This window comes from Erythrolamprus reginae, chromosome Z (genome assembly GCF_031021105.1).
Source record: "Erythrolamprus reginae isolate rEryReg1 chromosome Z, rEryReg1.hap1, whole genome shotgun sequence".
NCBI lineage: Eukaryota > Metazoa > Chordata > Lepidosauria > Squamata > Dipsadidae > Erythrolamprus > Erythrolamprus reginae.
Window position 1 is genome coordinate 51,250,571 of NC_091963.1, and position 19,023 is coordinate 51,269,593.

General features: G+C 38.5%; 1 protein-coding gene across 1 annotated transcript in view; it reads right to left on the reverse strand.

Moving 5' to 3' along the window:
- The window catches only part of EFHB (EF-hand domain family member B), an 80,657-nt gene that overhangs the window by 38,003 nt on the left and 23,631 nt on the right, over positions 1–19,023 (reverse strand). Inside the window, exons 4-6 of the mRNA XM_070727253.1 lie at positions 13,436–13,616; positions 11,926–12,036; positions 8,633–8,762 (exon numbers count right to left, since the gene is read on the reverse strand). Coding sequence (XP_070583354.1) covers positions 8,633–8,762; positions 11,926–12,036; positions 13,436–13,616 — 422 coding nt within the window. The remainder of the gene's footprint in view (positions 1–8,632; positions 8,763–11,925; positions 12,037–13,435; positions 13,617–19,023) is intronic.

Below are 19,023 nucleotides of genomic sequence, written 5' to 3' on the forward strand. Positions count from 1 at the left end.
TTTTAACAAACTTTAAAAAATTAATTTGGATATAATTTGTCTTCAGGGAGTTCATATTAAAAATCAACATAAGAAATTTTTAGAAAATAAGTCAGTTGGAGAACTCTATACTTCATTAATAGATCCGGCTAAAAGAGGAGTTGCTTTGTATATACAGAAGAAAATTGACTCCAATCATATTTACTCGGGTGAAGAAGGCAGAATACTGATGGTTAATTTAAAACTTAATAATCAAAAAATACTGCTGGTAGGAATATATGCCCCAAATGATAATCAAGAAGCCTTTTACTTAAAGTTACACAAGAAAATTAATGAATTAAACTATGAGAAAATTTGTGTATTGGGTGACTTCAATGCAATAGTACAACCAGATCTGGACTAGAAAACGAATAAGAGAAACAAATTTAAAAAGAGGACTTTGCTGAAATCTTTTTTTGAGATGGTAGATGAATGGAATATGGTGGATGTCTGGAGAAATAGACACCTCAAAGAAAAACAATACACTTTTTACTCTGCGAGACATGCTTCATGGACAAGAATTGATATGGTATGGACTACATTTGATCTGCTTAATTCTGTGCAAAAAGTTGATATTGAACCTAATGTTTGGGCAGATCATAATCCTATTGTGATGAAATGGAAGGGCAAAAGTAAAAAACCTAGGTGAACAATAAGGCAAGAAATATTACAAGAGAAAGAGTTCGAACTATTTATTAAAAGAGAAATGGCCTTCTTCTTCCAAGAAAACAAAAGAGAACATACTATCTGGGAAATACTTTGGGATACATCCAAAGCTTATTTTAAATACTTTGGGATACATCGAAACCTTATTGTTACTACGTACATGAGCAAGAGGAATAGAGCAAAATTTCTATATAAGAAAGAACTTGAAGTAAAACATAGAAAATTGGAACATTAATTACAGATAAACCCTCAGGATCTAAAACAAACACAAATTAAATTTATTAGAGGATGAAAAAGTAGCCAAAAAGATGAAATTAGCAAAACAAAATTTCTTTGAACAGGCAAATAAGCCTGGAAGATGGTTGGCTTATTAAATAAGAAAAGATAAAGAACAAAGATGGATAGAACAATTACAAGACAAGAAAGGTGAATTGCACTATAGAGAAGAGGAGAAAAAACAAATTGTCTGGAACTATTATAGAGACTTATATAAACAAGAATTTATAGCTGACAAAAAAAAATTGTCAATATTTGGAAGAAGCAAATCTACCTAAAATGCCAGAAACATTCAGGGGAAATCTTGATGCTAGAATAATTATGATGGAATTATCAGAAGCTATAAAGAAACAAAAGAACAAAAAGGCCCCTGGACTACCAGCAGAAGTCTATAAAACATTTGAGGAAGTCTTCGGGCTTCTAATGTTGGATATATTTAATGAAGTTATGTTGGATGCTAAAATACCAGACTCTTGGACAGAGGCCTATATTTCAGAGGCCTATAAAAAGGGAGCTGATACTTTGAACGAGACCCATATCACTTTTAAATGTGGATTACAAAATATTTGCATCTATAATAGCAAACAGGCTCAAAAGATTCTTGAATGAATTTATACATACAGATCAGAATGGTTTTCTTCCTAAAAGACAAATAAAAGACAACATGCGTATAATTTTAAATATTATTGAACATTATGAACAACATCCTGAAAAACAAATGGCGCTGATGTTTTTAGATGCGCAAAAAGCATTTGATAATGTAAATTGGCAATTCATGAACAGACAACTACAATATATGAACTTTGGTGCAAGATTTCTTCATGTCATCTAGGCAATATATAAAAAACAATTAGCTAAGATACTGATTAATGGAGAAATGACACAAAAGATCGAAATTTTTAAAGGTACAAGGCAAGGATGTCCCTTGTGTCCGTTGTTATTTATTTTGTCACTGGAAGTTTTAAACAGAAATATTAGATCTGACTCTCAGATCTCAGAATTAAAGATTAGAGACCAAGAATATATGTTACAGGCTTTTGCTGATGATTTAGTTTTTGTACTTGAAAATCCAATAACTTCAGGCCCGAAACTCTTATCACAAATTGAAAGATATGGAAAGGTAGCAGGACTAAAGATCAATAAAGACAAAACAAAACTAATTGCAAAGAATATGACCGAAAAGCAGAAATTACAGCTTAAAAGATATATGGATGTTCAAATGGTGAAAGAAGTAAAGTATTTGGGAATCCATTTAACGGCTAGATGTTCACTTAAAGAAAAAATTATGTAAAGCTTAAAATGCCTCCCCCAGCCTGGCTCCTCTCGGTGTCACCCTCCTGCAGGGGAGCTGTGTGTGGAGGAGAGCTGTGTGTGGAGGAGAGCTGTGTGTGGAGCAGAGCTGTGTGTGGAGGAGAGGCAAGAAGTGGCTCACCCTACTCCCCACCATCGCTACCTCCCTGCCTATTTCCCTCCAATTGAGGCTTTGCAGAGAGAAGTAATCTTGGGGACTGCTTCCCCGTCACAGCTGCCATGTTTGGAGGTGTGTCTGAGGGCACGGAAATGCCTACAGCTACATCCCCAAGCAGTCACGACGTCACATAATCCAGAATGTTGGGTTATCGAAGAACGGATAATCGAGACTCTACTATACTAGGTACTATTTACATTTTGAGTTAATTTTCAATATCTTGCAATACCAAATGCTGTACCAACAGAGTTAAATATAATTGATTTAAAGTCATTTTAGTAAAATTGTAATTGGGGAACAGGGTTAGACAAAGTCAGCAAACAAACTAGATCAAGTCAAATAGAGAATAAAGTATTGGCTTTGAACTGAATGTCTCCCTGAAGTATGTGATTCATTTTGTTGTGTGAACTCCTTCTGCCAGTTTAACTATTCATTTATCAGAACATATAAGCAAAGAACAGAGAGATAAATATTTTGTGTAGCAAAAAAGGAGATGGGATTAATAGCAATAGCACTTAGGTTTATATACCTCTTAACAGTGCTTTATAGCGCTCACTAAGCGGTTTTACAGAGTCAGCATATTGCCCCCAACAATTTGGGTTCTCATTTTACCCACCTCAGAAGGATGGAAGGCTGAGTCAACCTTCAGCCTGGTCAGATTAAAATAGGATTAAAATTATTAAAATAGGATGATAGTCAAAACATTTTAAATCACTGAGCCTTCAGCACAAATACTGTATTCATAATCTCCTGATTCTGCCAAGCCAGATACAAGTGATACTATCTGTCATACAAAAATCATATGATGATGATGATGTTATGGCCTGCAGATCCCCATGTCACGACTTCTCTAATGGTTGGGGATTTTTTCTTCCACTCTCTGGCTAATCCATTCACAGGTAAAAACCAATTCATGGCTTGGGTTCAGCTAGATTGTCGTTTCTGGAAGTGGGGGCGACTTTCATACCCATGCTAGAGCAATGGTTAGGAGATATCATTTTAATTTTTCAGAAATACCCCGGCATCAATCTCCAGTTTTAGCTGGAGATGAAGGCCGCTGCTTTAATATGTGACAAGCGAAATCATTCCTACAGAAGAGGATCAAGGTGTTAACTTGCAGCAACAATCTCTTACTTTTTTTCAGGAAATAAAGCCATCTTATCTCAGCTCCTTTAGATTGTTCATGAAAGACATGCTTCAGTGTTCATTTACTCTAGGGGTATAAATACATTTTGAAAACAAGGACCATAGTATTCAAAATGTCCCTGATAATTTATAAATCTCACTTTAAATAAAACTATTCGTGAGAATTGAAATTAAAATGTAAACAACAAAATAGCAAATTCATAGGAAAAGAGACTTCTATAAAGTCTGACCTCATGTAGTTTGCTATTGCAAGAATCTCAATAGAAGCACCTACAAGTTTGTTTTGTTTACTTGCATGGGTAACTTGCTAATCTAGTGGAGTCACCCGAATCAAATACACTTGAGCTGTTTAAGCTAAATATGAATTATTTAAGCATTCTTTTTTTAATGTTTATTTTATTGTTTTTAATACATTAGAAAGATATATTTACAGATCAATTCCCTTTTTATACATTTGTTATTTGTCTTTACTTTATTAACAAGAAAAGGAAAAACTTACTTTGATCTAAAAGAGATATTAGAATAGATAGAATTGTAAATATATATATATATACATATATCATATATTTCAGTACACCTATAATCTGGTATTAGATATCATTCTATCTGATTTTTTTTAAAAATCCATTTGTGCCATTTTCCCCATATTTTATTAGTTTCGTTGTCTTTTGTTCCCTTAATATCCCTTGTCATCTCATCCATTTCTGCACATCTGTATACTTTTTTGATAATTTGACCTTCTGAAGGGATATTTTGGTTTTTCCAGTTCTGGGCATAAATTATTCTAGTTGTGCTAATTATGTGCGTCACTAGGTATAATGTTTGTCTGGGATAATTTTTATTCCAGATTCCAAGTAAAAAGCCTTTGGGGGTGAATTCTATCTCCATCTCCATGATTTCTATCAGCCACCTATGTATGATCTTCCATAACACTTTGACTTTAGGACATATCCACATGTGGTAGAAAGAGCCAACATCTTTGTAACATTTCCAACACATTGATTTAAATCTCAGGAATATTTTAGCAATTCTTGATGGGGAGAGATACCATCTGTAAAATAATTTGTAAAAATTTTCCTTCTAGGCTACAGATAATGTTATTTTGCTAATTATATTCCACGATTTCTCCCATTCTGCTAGATGAATATTACATCCTACGTTTTTGGCCCATGCAAGCATAGGGCCTTTCACTACTTTCTCAGGGTGGTCATTTTATTTATTCATTTATTATTTATTTATTTATTTATTCGATTTTTATGCCGCCCTTCTCCTTAGACTCAGGGCGGCTTACAACATGTTAGCAATAGCACTTTTTAACAGAGCCAGCATATTGCCCCCACAATCCGGGTCCAGGAGATAATTATATATCTTCGTTATGTTCTTTCTATCCGATCCCATAAAAAATTTATCCAGTGGATTAAGAGATTTTTCTATGCCTGCCCCTTTTATATCATTGTTAAATCTAGATCTAATTTCAGTATATGTCCACCAATCCATTTTATTATATTGAAGTTCTAGTTCTTCTCTAGATTTTAAATGTCCATCTGGATGGAGGATGTCTTTATAAGTCAAAGAGTTTGTAGGATCAATTAAGTTTGGGTAGATAATAGCCTCCATTGTTGAAAGCCAAAGGGGAATTTTAATATAATATTTCTTTTTAATTTCTTGCCATGTTTTTAATAAAGATTTCCTGATTAAGTGTTTGTTAAATGTATTTTGCGTTTTACATTCATCCTTCCACAAGTGGGCATGCCAGCCCATTTGCAAATCATGTCCCTCTAATGTTAGGGTTCTTTTATTTGATAGCTTAATCCAATCTTTAATCCAAATTAGGGAGGCAGCGACATATTAACATTTAAGATCAGGAAGGCCTAACCCTCCTCTTCGTTTGTTATCTTGAATGTATGTCAACTTAACTCTTGGTTTGTTCTTTTGCCAGATGAATTTTGTAATGGTTTTGTTAAGTTCCCTAAAATATTTTGCATCTAAGTATATAGGTGCTATTTGGAACAAGTATAGATATCTCAGGAGAATGTTCATTTTAATTACAGTGATTCTTCCTTAAAAAGATAATTGTAAATTACCCCATTTTTCTAAATTTTTGTTTCTTGAGCCAATTTATCGTAATTATCTTTTTTAATGGATGACACTTTGTTTGTTATGTTTGGTTCCAAATATTTAATCTTTTTTGTTATTTGCAACTTCAAAATTTTCCCCAGTTCTTTTTCTTTCCTTTGAATCATATTTTTTGTCATAAGTTTGGTTTTTAGTTTATTGATTTTTTAGCCCAGAAAAACTCCCAAATTTTTCTATTTCCCTGAGAAATTCCAGACCTGATTCTAGTGGATCTTCAAAAAACCCCCACATATGTCATCCACATATGTCTGCATTTTATATTCTTGATCTTTAATTTTAATACCTTTTATCTCATTATTATTACGTATCTTATTTAACATTATTTCTTGTGCTATTATAAAAAGGAGAGGTGATATTGGGCATCCCTGACAAACCCCTTTATTAATAGAAAATTGATCAATCAGATCGCCATTTATCATTGCCCTGGCTGTTTGCGATAGATATATGTTTTGCATAATGTTCTTAAAATTGTTCCCAAAGTTTAATTTTTTAATCAGTGCTAAAAGATATAACCAATTGACATTGTCAAAAACCTTTTGTGTGTCCAGAAAGGCAAGTGCTACCTGCCTCCCTGGATGTGCATTGCAAAATTCCAAAATGTCTAAAACTGTTCGGGTACAATTTTTAATTTGATGATATGGGAGGAAACCATTTTGATCTTGATTTATAATTTTATTCAAAACTTTCTTTGCTGGGGCAGAGCCAGCTGCGGAGCTGGGTGGACGGTGTGGAGCTGAGCTCCATTAACACCGTTACTTTTGGGATGTTTGATCAGCCCCTTGAGAGTCACAGACCTCATGAGGAGAGATCCAAAGACAGGGGGATACTGTCAGTCGGTTTTTGGGGCGTCAGCCCGACCAACGGAGCAGGGATTTCCCCTGGAAAGACCGAGCGTCTCAGGAAAAGGAGCGTTATGGCAGCCTAAAGTGCTCCTGGCTGGAGAGGATTTGAGTGGAGAAAACTTGTGTCTGAGTGTTCATTTCCCGTCCAATGCAATTTTTTACTGGAAGGTAGTTTTGAAAGACTTGAGGGGACTTGTTGGGGCAAATTTGGATTTGGATGACTAAAGCTACTTTATACAACATTCTATGAGGCAAAAGAAAAAAGATGAGAGAAAGAAGGGAAAAAAAGATAAATAAGACTTTAAAATTTGGATAATTGGGAAGGTATAAACTGGAAAATTATAAAGATTGTAAATCATCAATTTATATCTTTTAAGGAATAAATATTTAGGGGACTTGGAGGATTAATTCTGGAATTGACTACATTTTATTACTAATTGACTTCTTTGGAGCATTAAAGGAATATCAAATATCACCTTTGCGAACTGCTAGGGAAGGTAAGTGAATACCACTCCTGATTTTATTGGTGTTTATAGAAAATGAGATATAGGAATTATGGTGGAACATTGAGTAATATCTAAAATATAAAATATTACTGATTCAGCAGTGTTCAAGAAATACATTGTATGAAGAAATGCTATTGATATTTAAATGTATTTATGGAGAAGGTAATAAAGAATCATAGAGAATGGTGTTGTTTAAAGGCAAAGATATGAATGTAGGAGAACCCCAACAAATGAGAGGTACAAATCAGGAAAATAATATTATATATATAGATATACAAAATAATCTATTATAATTACAATGAACACATTAATGTTAAAAGTTGGAAGACAAGGATTATGTATATTTAATTGTATTATTATTATTGTTAGCACTGTATAAAAATACATTGACAGTCAATACACTGTCTACAAAATATGTTGGTTGTTAAAGGAAAACTACAAATAAAACATATACAAAAATATCATGGGGATTATCGTATTTTTCGGATTATAAGACACACTTTTTTCCTCCCTAAAAGAGGCTGATAATTTGGGTGTGTCTTTTACTCTAAATGTAGCTTTTTTTCACCAGCCCTAACTAGCTGCTAACGATCTCCCCAGCTCTTACCTTGCAGGCTCTTTCATTGTTTCTCTCTGCGAAGAATGTTTTCCAAACCCTAAGTCTTTTCATGATTCTTTCATTGCTCTAACTTGCTCCAAATAAGTTTCTTTCCAGCCTTAATTAAGTACTAACAATATTCCCAGCTTCTACCAGCTTGCAAGCTCTTTCATTGTTACTCTCTGTGAAGAATGTTTTCTAAACCCTGTCTTTGTAGGGTTTTTTAATTGCTTTACTTGCTCTGAATGTTTTTTTCCAGCCCTAACCAGTTGCTAACAATGTTCCCAGCTCTTACAACTTGCAAGCTCTTTCATTGTTACTCTCTGCAAAGAATGTTTTCCAAGTCCTAAGTCTTTCTAGTTTTTTTTTCATTACTCTAACTTGCTCTGAATAAGTTTTTTTCCAGCCTTACCAGGTTCCAAGCTCTTTCATTGTTATTCTCTGCGAAAAATGTTTTCCAAGCCCTAAGTCTTTGCAGGTTTTCCCCCCACCCCATTGGTCTAACTTGCTCCAAATGTTTCTTTCCAGTCCTAACCAGGTGTTAACAATGTTCCCAGCTCTTACCCACTTGCAAACCTTTTCATTGTTACTCTCTGTGAAAAATGTTTTTCAAACCCTCTCTTTGTAGTTTTTTTTCCATTGCTTTATTTACTCCAAATGTTTCTTTCCAGGTGTTGATGATGTTCCCAGCTCTTACTGGCTTGCAATCTCTTTCACTGTTACTCTCTCTGAATAAATTTTTTTTAAAGCCCTAACCAGGGGATAAAATAATGTGCTGAAGCTGACCAGACTAAAGACGCTTGACAGATGAATAACTGGTAAGCACATTATTTTCCCTATTTTCCTTCCCAAAAACTAAGGTGTGTCTTATACTCCAAAAAATACGGTAATCAGGTTTATAATTAATAATATTTGAACCCCTAACAATATAATTTAATTGATAGTACAAAAGTTATGAATTCAAAGCTTAACTTACATCTGTAGGTCATGTAACCAATGTAAAGTTCTACCAATATTCCGTCCATCATTAAAATGTGGTGTTTCTTTACCATAAAGATTAAATCTGTTGAATGTGGATGGATTATATTTTCTATTCACTGCCTCTCCTGGAGAAAATGGGATATGATCATTTATTGTAAAGGCTTTCAAGCTACAAGGTTAATAAGACACCTCCCTATTTATCATTCTGAAGCAACAAAAAATTAGATGCACTTGGCTGTTCCATGCATTTTGGAATCCTACCTAAATATTAGTCCTTAAATTTACCTTAGGGCCTTCCCCTCCCATCTTTTTAAGTTAACATCTATGTAACTATTCATTCTCCAACTTTGAAAGATTCTGCCATCTATTGCTTGTTTACAAAATGGGGGGGGGGGGGGGTTTGACAGGAGATTTCAACCTCACCAGCTTTAGTTATTTTGCACAAAAATGTTTTACTCTATTAAAAAAATTAATAATTGTAAATATTTTGGCCCAAACTAGTTCCAGATTATTCTAATGATGTTTGAGGGCCTTTCAAAAATGCTATGAGAAGATGCAATTGCATTCTCCTTCAAGTAGGATTATAGGAACAAATCAAAAGAAGAATGTGTTCATTTTTCTGTTGTTCCAAAACAAGAATATTTTAAACATAGCTAGAAAGGGCAATATTTTCTGAGCCATGTTACCAAATTACAACCCAATTAAGCATAAATTAGAATAAAGTATCTGTTGAAAGCAATTTTTAGAGTGTATTAATCAAACAACAACAGGAAAGAAAGTGAATTTTAAAGCTTAAATAAAATAATCAGGTTTTAAAATAAGTAGACTAAACAGGGTGGGAATGTAGGCTATCTGAGATAATGATTGGTCTTAAAAGTGCTAACTTTGAAAGAAATCAACTGAGATTTGTTTTGAGCACATATAATATAAAAACAAACCTTAACAACACTTATTTAGTTATTCACTGAACCTAGAAGTCTAGGCAGGTTAAAACTCCTTTCTACATCCTGGAAGATTTCACAATTCATCTTGAAGGATTTAACTTTTTTTATTTTCCTTCCCCAAAACCAGCTCTACTCTCCAAAGAAATTTAAGACAGTAAGTTTTTGACATACACTTCTTTTATTACTCAAAATTGGGGAGATTACTCGTGCAGTTAAAATGATTAAGTGTGTGCCATTATATATTATTTTCTTAATTTTTTTAAAAAAACTTTTAAAATAGTACATTTTACTTGAGGCAATTACCTGGCAGTATTTTTCATCAACAACAATATAATTATTGTTCAATAACAATATAAAATCACTGAACCTAATCATCTGAAACTTGACAGACATTATATCATTAGAAAATTGTGCTAGAAAATTATTTTAAGCATGCCCTATATTCCAACTTCATAAACCCATATTATCAAATATTCTCCTAAAGATTTTCAGGTAGTCCTCAACTTATGACACAATTGAGATCAGAATTTTAGTCACTAGTTGATGCAGTTATAAAGTGAGATGCCATGCGACATTCTGGCATTCCAGCTCCTGTTATTAATGAAGAATTGCAGGTCACTAGCAGAAGGAATTCCAGGTAAGGAATGCTGGCTGCTGTGGGGAGGCCTCCAGAGACCCAAGGCAGGCAGCTTATTAATTGGGGGTTGATGCAGTGCTACCCATCTGACGCAGATGTGCAGAATGGCTGAAATTCTACCTCTCCCACCACCTAGCCACCCCTTCCCAATCTATGTCCTTTTAGCTGCACTGCACAGTGGTATTTGGCAGCAATGTTGGGATTGGGGCTGAAGGACAAGCCTGGGATCTTACAAAATAATACAGAATAGACTTGGGATGATCCTTGGAGGTCTTCTAGCCCAACCCCCTGCTCAAGTAAGAGACTCTTTATCCTTTACACAAGAGGCTGTCCAATGTCTTTTTAAAATCTTCAGTGATAAAAGCACTCACTATTTCTGAAGGTAAGCCATTTCACTGGTTAGTTGTTATTCTCACTATTAGGATGTTTCTCCTTAATTCCAGGTTGCTTCTCTCCTCACTTAGTTTTCATCCATTGTTTCTTGTCTTCTGATGCTTTGGAAAATAGGCTGACCTCCCTCTTCTTTGTGGCAGCCTCCCAAATATTGGAACACTGCTATCATGTCACCCTTTCGTTAGACTAGCCATACCCAATTCTTGCAACCATTTTTCATGTTTTAGTCTCAAGCCAATAATCATCTTACTTGCTTTTCTCTGCACTCTTTCCAAGTCTCAACATCTTTTTTATAATAAGATGATTAAATAACACAATATTCCAAATATCATCTTACTAAGGTTTTATAAAGTGGTAATAATACTTCACATGATCTTGACTCTATTCCTCTGCATCCAAAGATTTCATTGTCTTTTCTGTCTGCTGATGCCTATTGCTGATTCATATTTAAATGATAGTCAGTAAGAATGCCAGAATCATGCCAGAATCCCTCATTGTTACTGCTTTTGAGTTTAGTTTTCACATAATCTGTACTTGTACATCTGGTATTTTTTGCCTAAGTGTAAAACTTTATTTTTCTCTAATCTTCAGCAGTTTCATCCAGCTACCACTGCCCCCAGATCTGTATTTCAATTCCAGCAACACCACTGCCATTAAGAAATGTCATCTCAAGCCCCACTTTACTGGTTTTTGCCACCTTAACTGTTTTCCAAGTGGCACATCCCATTCCTTCTTCAAGCCACAAGATTAATTCTCATGGTCCTTTGGAAACCTTCTATCTTCCTAATCTCACAAAAATGGGTACATGATTTAGAGAAGTAATGGTGCACATGATTTGGAGAATGAGGTCATAAACCACCAGAATGGGACTCCTGCTGTTCCACAAATAGCATGTCTATTCTCCCAAGACCTGAGAAGTACCCCGCAGTCATAAGTGTGGGTGAGTTGCAAAACATGATCATATGACTATAGGAGCACTGCAGCAGCCATAACTTAAGGCAACAATGGTAAATCCTTTTTTTCCACACCCATCATAATTTTAAATGGTTGCTGGACAAATGGTCATAACTTGAGGATTACTCACAATTGATCTTCCTGTAATGAAGGGTCAGAGGCATGCATTCCTATGACCGTTTTGTTTCCATTTATCAAATATATAAATATCAATTAACAAAATCTTCAAAAGACATTGCAAGAGAAATGTTAAATTCATTCCTTATGATAAAGTGGAAAGTAAACATGTCTTTGCTAAATAAAATGATCATACTTACAATTAGAGCTTTTTCATGATACTTATTTGTCCTTTTTACTCACCAACATAATAATCATTGTGTGTTGAAACATATAAGTCATGTCCCACCTGTGCTTCCTTTTGGACTTCATCAAATGTCTTTCGGGGATTTACAATATGTGCAGCAGAAATCTCTAAAAATCAATCAATTTATGTAATGAAATAATTAATATAAATCAATATTTATAAATGCAACATCCTTAGAGATTGTTCATATATTCAGTTCCAGGGGTTTTTACTTGCACAACTATAGGAAACCATACTGTGTGTAGCCAGGCATAAATTAAATATCACTGAATAACAGCAATATGATATGTATGTATGAATCAGTCTTTATAAATTAAAAAATTTTAGAATACATTTTAGTAAAATCTGGAAAAGGTGCAGGGAGGGGGGAGGGAAATCAGGATACTGTGCTGTTAATCAACAGAGACATCAACAATTGTTATGGCAAGAACACTTTCTAGAATTTTTCTTGACTCATGACCTCAAATTTGTTCATATCAATATTTGGTTTGCTTCTTTATCCATTAATACTATGTAAAAATAATTAGGAAGCAACTACCATACATAAAACATGAATAAAACTCAACATTTTCTATCTAGCAAACCTCTGACCAAGGTATTGAAATATTTATTATTTCATCATTAAGTACGATTATTCTTCCCCAAGTCCATTAGAAAGAAAAGGATAAGGATACTGAAACTTCTTTATTAGAATAGAACAAGTCAATCAATGGGAGGTAGCTATAATAACTATGAAGTTTTGATTCAAACACATCTAAAAGGGTTAACATGAAAATTATCCTGGCTTTTAACAGAATCTTACTGGGATTTTGTTGGAAGATTCATCATCAAAAGACAATTCAGAGGAAACTTCGTGGGGCTGAAGAAATCACAGTATACAATACAAACAAACAAACAAACAAACAAACAAACAAACATACATCTCACTATAAGGTTTTCTCCTAATTTGGTGGATATAGCAGGATTGGAGCAAGTTAAAACACATGAAAGGCTGAGTATCATTTAGTAATCAGCTCTAAAGACGGGGTTTGCTGAATATGCTAAATACAAGATGCTTTCTTGGGCTTGGTTTAACAAGGTGGGTATATCTATCCATTGTAATCTATAAATCAATGTTTATGGGTCAACATTATACATAAACTATATCACTAAAATTTGTTCAACAAATCAAGATTAATAAATTATGGGATAGCTTGATAGATCAATCCAACATAATTTTAAGTACATCTGCAGCTAGCAACAGCAAATTAGATGGTTACTTTTTTGATGTTTTTCTGTTTATCTCAGAATATTGTTTTTATAATCTGCCTTAGGTATGAAAGCTGGCTGGGTCAGTCACTCTTTCTCAGTCAGTTTAGAGGGTTGTTGTGGGGGAAATTGGAAGAGAAAGAATACATATGTTTATTATCTTTAGTTTATTAAAAATAATGAGATAAACAAATAAGTTATTCAATTCCCTGTTAAATAATAGTATGAAGTGACACTGTATTACCTTAATTCTCCTACCTTTTTTAACTGTTGTTCCAAATCGAGTATTATTCACATCCAATCCTTTAGGCAATCGTAGGGACTGATCATGAGATTTCCCAAGAGGAGCCTGACAGCAACTTAAGTAGACAGATTCTTTTTTTTCTTTAATTTTTTGTTGGAAATATGTTTTAGGAGGTGGATTTATTAATGATGATGCCTGAAGAGGTTTTATGCCATATAAAATATATTAGTGCTAAAGTATCTTCTGTTATGCTATCACATAAATTTTATTAGTACTATGGCACAGTATCAGCAACTAGTATGATTTAGGACAGGAAAAAAGTGATTTTTTAAAAAAATATACTATTATCTTTCTGTAAACTAGCATCTTCAAATTCTTTGTACTTGTTCATAATTTCCTATGTTTGCTACACATTGTTCAAAACATTAACACTTAAATATATTGAAATATGAAATAACCAAAATTTCATAGACATGCTGGTTACCATTAAAATACATCTATTACAAAGCATGTACTGTAATGTCATTAAAGCTATAACTAATCCTTTGTTTTTCAAAAATTATTATAAGCGGTGGGTGACTCTACTATACAGTGATCCCCCGGTTATTGCGTTCCCGACCATTGCGAACAGGCTAATTTGCGATTTTTGAACCTGGAAGTCAAAACACCATCTGCGCATGCGTGCCCTTTTTTTTCTATGGGCACGCATGCGTAGATGGCGCCGGGCAGATCAGCTGCTGGGCGGCTTCCCTAGGTCTTCCCCCTCTTGGCGGGCATCAGCGAGGAGTTTCCCCACCGCCCACGCAAACTCGTCGCTGCTGCCGCTTCGCTCGGGCCGCTTCCCAGCTGAGTACTCAGCTGGGAAGCGGCCCGAGCGAACGGCTTGTCCGCAGCCTGCCTGCCCGCACACCCGTGGCTCGCGCGCCCTTCTCCCGCCCACGCCGTTCGCTCGGGCCGCTTCCCAGCTGAGTACTCAGCTGGGAAGCGGCCCGAGCGAACGGCTTGTCCGCAGCCTGCCCGCGCGCCCTTCTCCCGCCCACGCTGTTCGCTCGGGCCGCTTCCCAGCTGAGTACTCAGCTGGGAAGCGGCCCGAACGAACGGCTTGTCCGCAGGCTGCCCATGCCGTTCGCTCCCCCTCTTGCTGGCGGGAGGGCGAGAAGCCCTTCGCCGCTCGCCCGCCCTTCGCCCGGCCACCCGCCGTTCGCTCGCTGCTCACCCGGGTTCGGGGGGGTGCTGGCAAGCCGCCCATGCCGGCGGCGACGTTTTAAAACAGCCGCGCGGCTTTCCAATGAGTCCCGAAATCAAACGCGGAAGTTTGACGTTTGTCTTCGGGACTCATTGGAAAGCCGCGCGGCTGTTTTAAAACGTCACCGCCGGCATGGGCGGCTTCCTAGCAGCCCCCCAAACCCGGGTTGGGGGTCTGGGGGGGTGCTGGCAAGCCGCCCATGCCGGCGGCGACGTTTTAAAACAGCCGCGCGGCTTTCCAATGAGTCCCGAAGACAAACACGGAAGTTTGACATTTGTCTTCGGGACTCATTGGAAAGCCGCGTGGCTGTTTTAAAACGTCACCGCCGGCATGGGCGGCTTCCTAGCAGCCCCCCAAACCCAGGTTGGGGGTCCGGGGGGGTGCTGGCAAGCCGCCCATGCCGGCGGCGACGTTTTAAAACAGGAACCCCAATCTTCGGCTCCTCGCTAGCGCTGCGGGAGTAAAAACACCATCTGCGCATGCGCAGATGGTGTTTTTACTTCCGCAGCGCTACTTCGCGAAAACCCGATCATTGCTAGGGGTCCTAGAACGGAACCCTCGCAATGATCGGGGGATCACTGTACTGCAATTTACAAAGAGCTACTATAAGTCCCTGACTGATTGAAAGATTGTCTCTGGTGACAAGGAATGTATAATATAGGACTTTGTGTTGTGGATACTGCAATCTTATAGAAGTTTTTTTTTTAATCTATTCCATTATTTATGTTTTCCAAGCGTAGATATTGAGGATTAGTTGATTGATACATATAAAATATATGAATATATAATAATGAAAGCTATCCTTCATTAAAATGATTTATATAAATTGGAACATTTATAGAAAAAGTTAATATGATCAGGGGATAGGAAAATAAGCCGAGTTACCTGGGTATCTTAGATTTTTAAAAAGGCAATTAGAAAGAGGGGGAAATAAAAGGGGCATGGCCAAGTGCAGAGTTGACACAGAGTTCCCCGCGCTCCACAGGAGAATCCCGAATCTCTGTCACCTGGAGATCTGGCTCAACCAGAACCAAGTCAGAACTGCCCAGGAGGGGCAGTGAAGATGAGGGACACTGTCATAGATCTGTTTGGGATTAGCATACCCAACAGAGTGCTGATTTAGAGCCCTCAACTAACGGCAACAGAAATCGTCTTGAAAAGCTGTCTAAACCACAATGGCCACAAATAAAAGGATAAAACTGAAAGACTGATGTCAACTGGTGAGAAGATTTAAAGCAAAGTGCTGGAGAGAGTTTGAAGAAGAGTTTGAGGGCCTAGATAATCGGCTTCTTCCAAGGACTGCTAGAGTTGGAGTGCCACCACCTTCTCAACAACCTTCCCCATAAAGGGAAGGTTGGAGACTGGATGGTAGTTATTAAGCACAGCGTGGTCCAGGGAAGGCTTCTTGAGGAGGGGGCTCTCCTGAACCCAGCTCCGTGTCACCTCTTGGCTTACCGAAACAAACCAAGAGGGACAGAGATCCAGTAAACAGGTGGCGGAACTCACAGCTCCAATGGCCTTGTCCACTTCATCAGATGTCACCAAATCAAACTCCTCCCGGACAGATGGACAAAGACGAGCCCCAGTCACCTCGACTGGCTCGTTGTCAGCCGATACTGCTATCCAATTGGATCGAGGTCCACCCGGATCCAAGTGACTTTATCAGCGAAAAACAAGTTAAATTCCTCACCACTGCCCTGCAAGGGCTCCCCAACTGCCCCCTGATTCAGAAGGGAGCGTGTCACCTAAACAGAGTGACCAGGCAGAATTCCACTGATGCAATCAAGGCGGCATGATATGTGCATCTTCCCGCCTTGAGCGACACTTTGTAAGTCTTAATATGAGCTCTTACAAGTGTTCAGTCAGATTAGGATTTACTTTTCCACCATCGCTTCTCTAGACGTCTCTTCTGGCATTTTAACTCACGGAGCTCCTCGTTGAACCATGGAGCTCTACGGGGTCTAGTGCCACAGAGAGGTCGCAACGGCGCAATTCGGTCAAGAGCCTCCGCTGCAGCCCTCTTCCAGGCCACAGCAAGAGACTCTGCCGAGCTGTGGACGAATGAATCTGGTAAAACCCCAAGTGCCCTCTGAAAAACCTCTGGGTCCATCAGGCATCTGGGGCGGAACCACCTAGTCGGTTCCGCCTCCCTGCGGGGGAAGATTGGAGCCAGGAAATCAAGCCGCAGTAGAAAATGATCTGACCTTGACAAAGGCAATGCTTCTAAGCCCCTTAGTCTCAGACCATTACTCAATTGCTCCGAGAGGAATACTATGTCGGGGGGGTGTCCACCCTTGTGAGTCACAGTTGGGGAATAGAAGTGCAAGGGTCTTCAAACCTGGCAAGATTAAGGCTTGTGGACTTTAACTCCCATTCCTAAGGTAGCATGACTGGTGGAGGAATTCTTGGAGTTGAAGTCCACAAGGCAATGCTTCTAAGCCCCTTAGTCTCAGACCATTACTCAATTGCTCTGAGAGCAATACCATGTCAGGTGTGTGTCCACCCTCGTGAGTCGGACCCTGATCTACTTGAGTCAGGTCCATGGCTGTCATGGTGGCCATGAACTCCTGTGCTAACCCAGAGGAACCGCCGAGTGATGGCAGATTGAAGTGCCCAAGACAATAAGTCCGGGGAACTCCACCGCCAACCCGGCCACCCCCTCAAGCAGCACAGGCAGGGCTGTTGATATGCAGCTGGGAGGCACGTACGTGAGCAACAAGCCCACCTGGACCCCTAAATACAACAATAATGCAACACAGTACAAACCTAATGTTAAAAAATTTAAAAAGTTAATTAAAAAACATAATTAATTAATATAACATAATCAGTATCATAGAATCATCAACTACACAATCATACATACTCAACCCAATTTATCGTAATATAGAGGTCAGAAAAAAACAGTAAAGGGGGGGCTTAATCATCCTCACGTCTGGCGATAGAGGTGAGTCTTTTTTGGAAGTTGAGGAGGGTGGAAGCTGTTCGAATCTCTGGGGGGAGTTGATTCCAGAGGGCTGGGCCTGCCACAGAGAAGGCTCTTCCCCTGGGTCCCACCAACCAATATTGTTTAGTCAACAGGACCCAGAGAAGGCCAGCTCTGTGGGACCTTATCGGCCAGTTGGGGATGACCGTTATGACAGTTGGAAATGACCATTATGACAGTTGCAAAGGACTGTTATGCCACTGGGATTTGTGCGGCAGAAGGCAGTCTCATAGGCATTCTGGTCCAATGCCATGTAGGACTTTATAGGTCATTACCAACACTTTGAATTGTGACCGGCAGCCAGTGCAGACCACGGAGTGTTGATGAAACACGGGCATACATAGGGAAGCCCATGATTGCTCTTGCGGCCGCATTCTGCACAATCTGAAGTTTCCGAACACTCTTCAAAAGTAGCTCCATGTAGACAGCGTTGCAGTAGTCGAACCTCAAGGTGATGAGGGCATGGGTGACTGTGAGCAGTGACTCCCTGTCCAAATAGGGCTGCAACTGGTGCACCAGGTGAACCTGGGCAAACATCCTCCTCGCCACAGCCAAAAGATGGTGTTCCAATGTTAGCTGTGGATCGAGGAGGATGCTCAATTGCAGACCCTCTCTAAGGGGGTTAAAAACTCCCCCCACAGGGTAATGGATGGACAGATGGAATTGTCCAGGGAGGCAAAACTCACATCCACTCCATCTTATCAGGGTTGAGTTTGAGCCTATTGACACCTATCCAGACCCTATCAGCCTCCAGGCACTGGCACATCACTTTCATTGCTTCGCCGACTGGACATGGGGTGGGTATCATCAGTATCACATGATTCTTAACAAATGTATCTTTTTCATTTATGTACACTGAGAGCATATGCACCAAAACAAATTCCTTGTGTGTCCAATCTCACTTGGCCAATAAAATTCTATTCTATTCTATTCTATTCATACTGATGATACCTCACCCCATGCCCTTGGATGATTTCACCCAGCGGTTTCATGTAGATATTAAATAGCAGGTGGGAGAGGACCGACCCCTGAGGAAGCCCGCAAGGGAGAGACCTAGAGGTCGACCTCTGATCCCCTACTAACACCGACTGCGACCAACCAGAGAGATAGGAGGAGAACCACTGCAGAACAGTGCCTCCCACTCCCAACCCTTCCAGGAGCGAAGCGCACAGTAATTTTGTTTAGACGCAAGAGAAAACGAGGGCTTTTAATTTCACTTTGGGATTTGCAGGGAAGAGAGCCGCAGGAAAGGACTCGGTTTTTTTTCTTCTTCTGCCGGTCGAGGATGGAGCCGGTGTTGGGGGCAGTGGGTGAGGCGGCGGCGGTGCAACTTGTCAGCGGGGAGAGAAACATGTCAGCGGCCAAAAAAACCC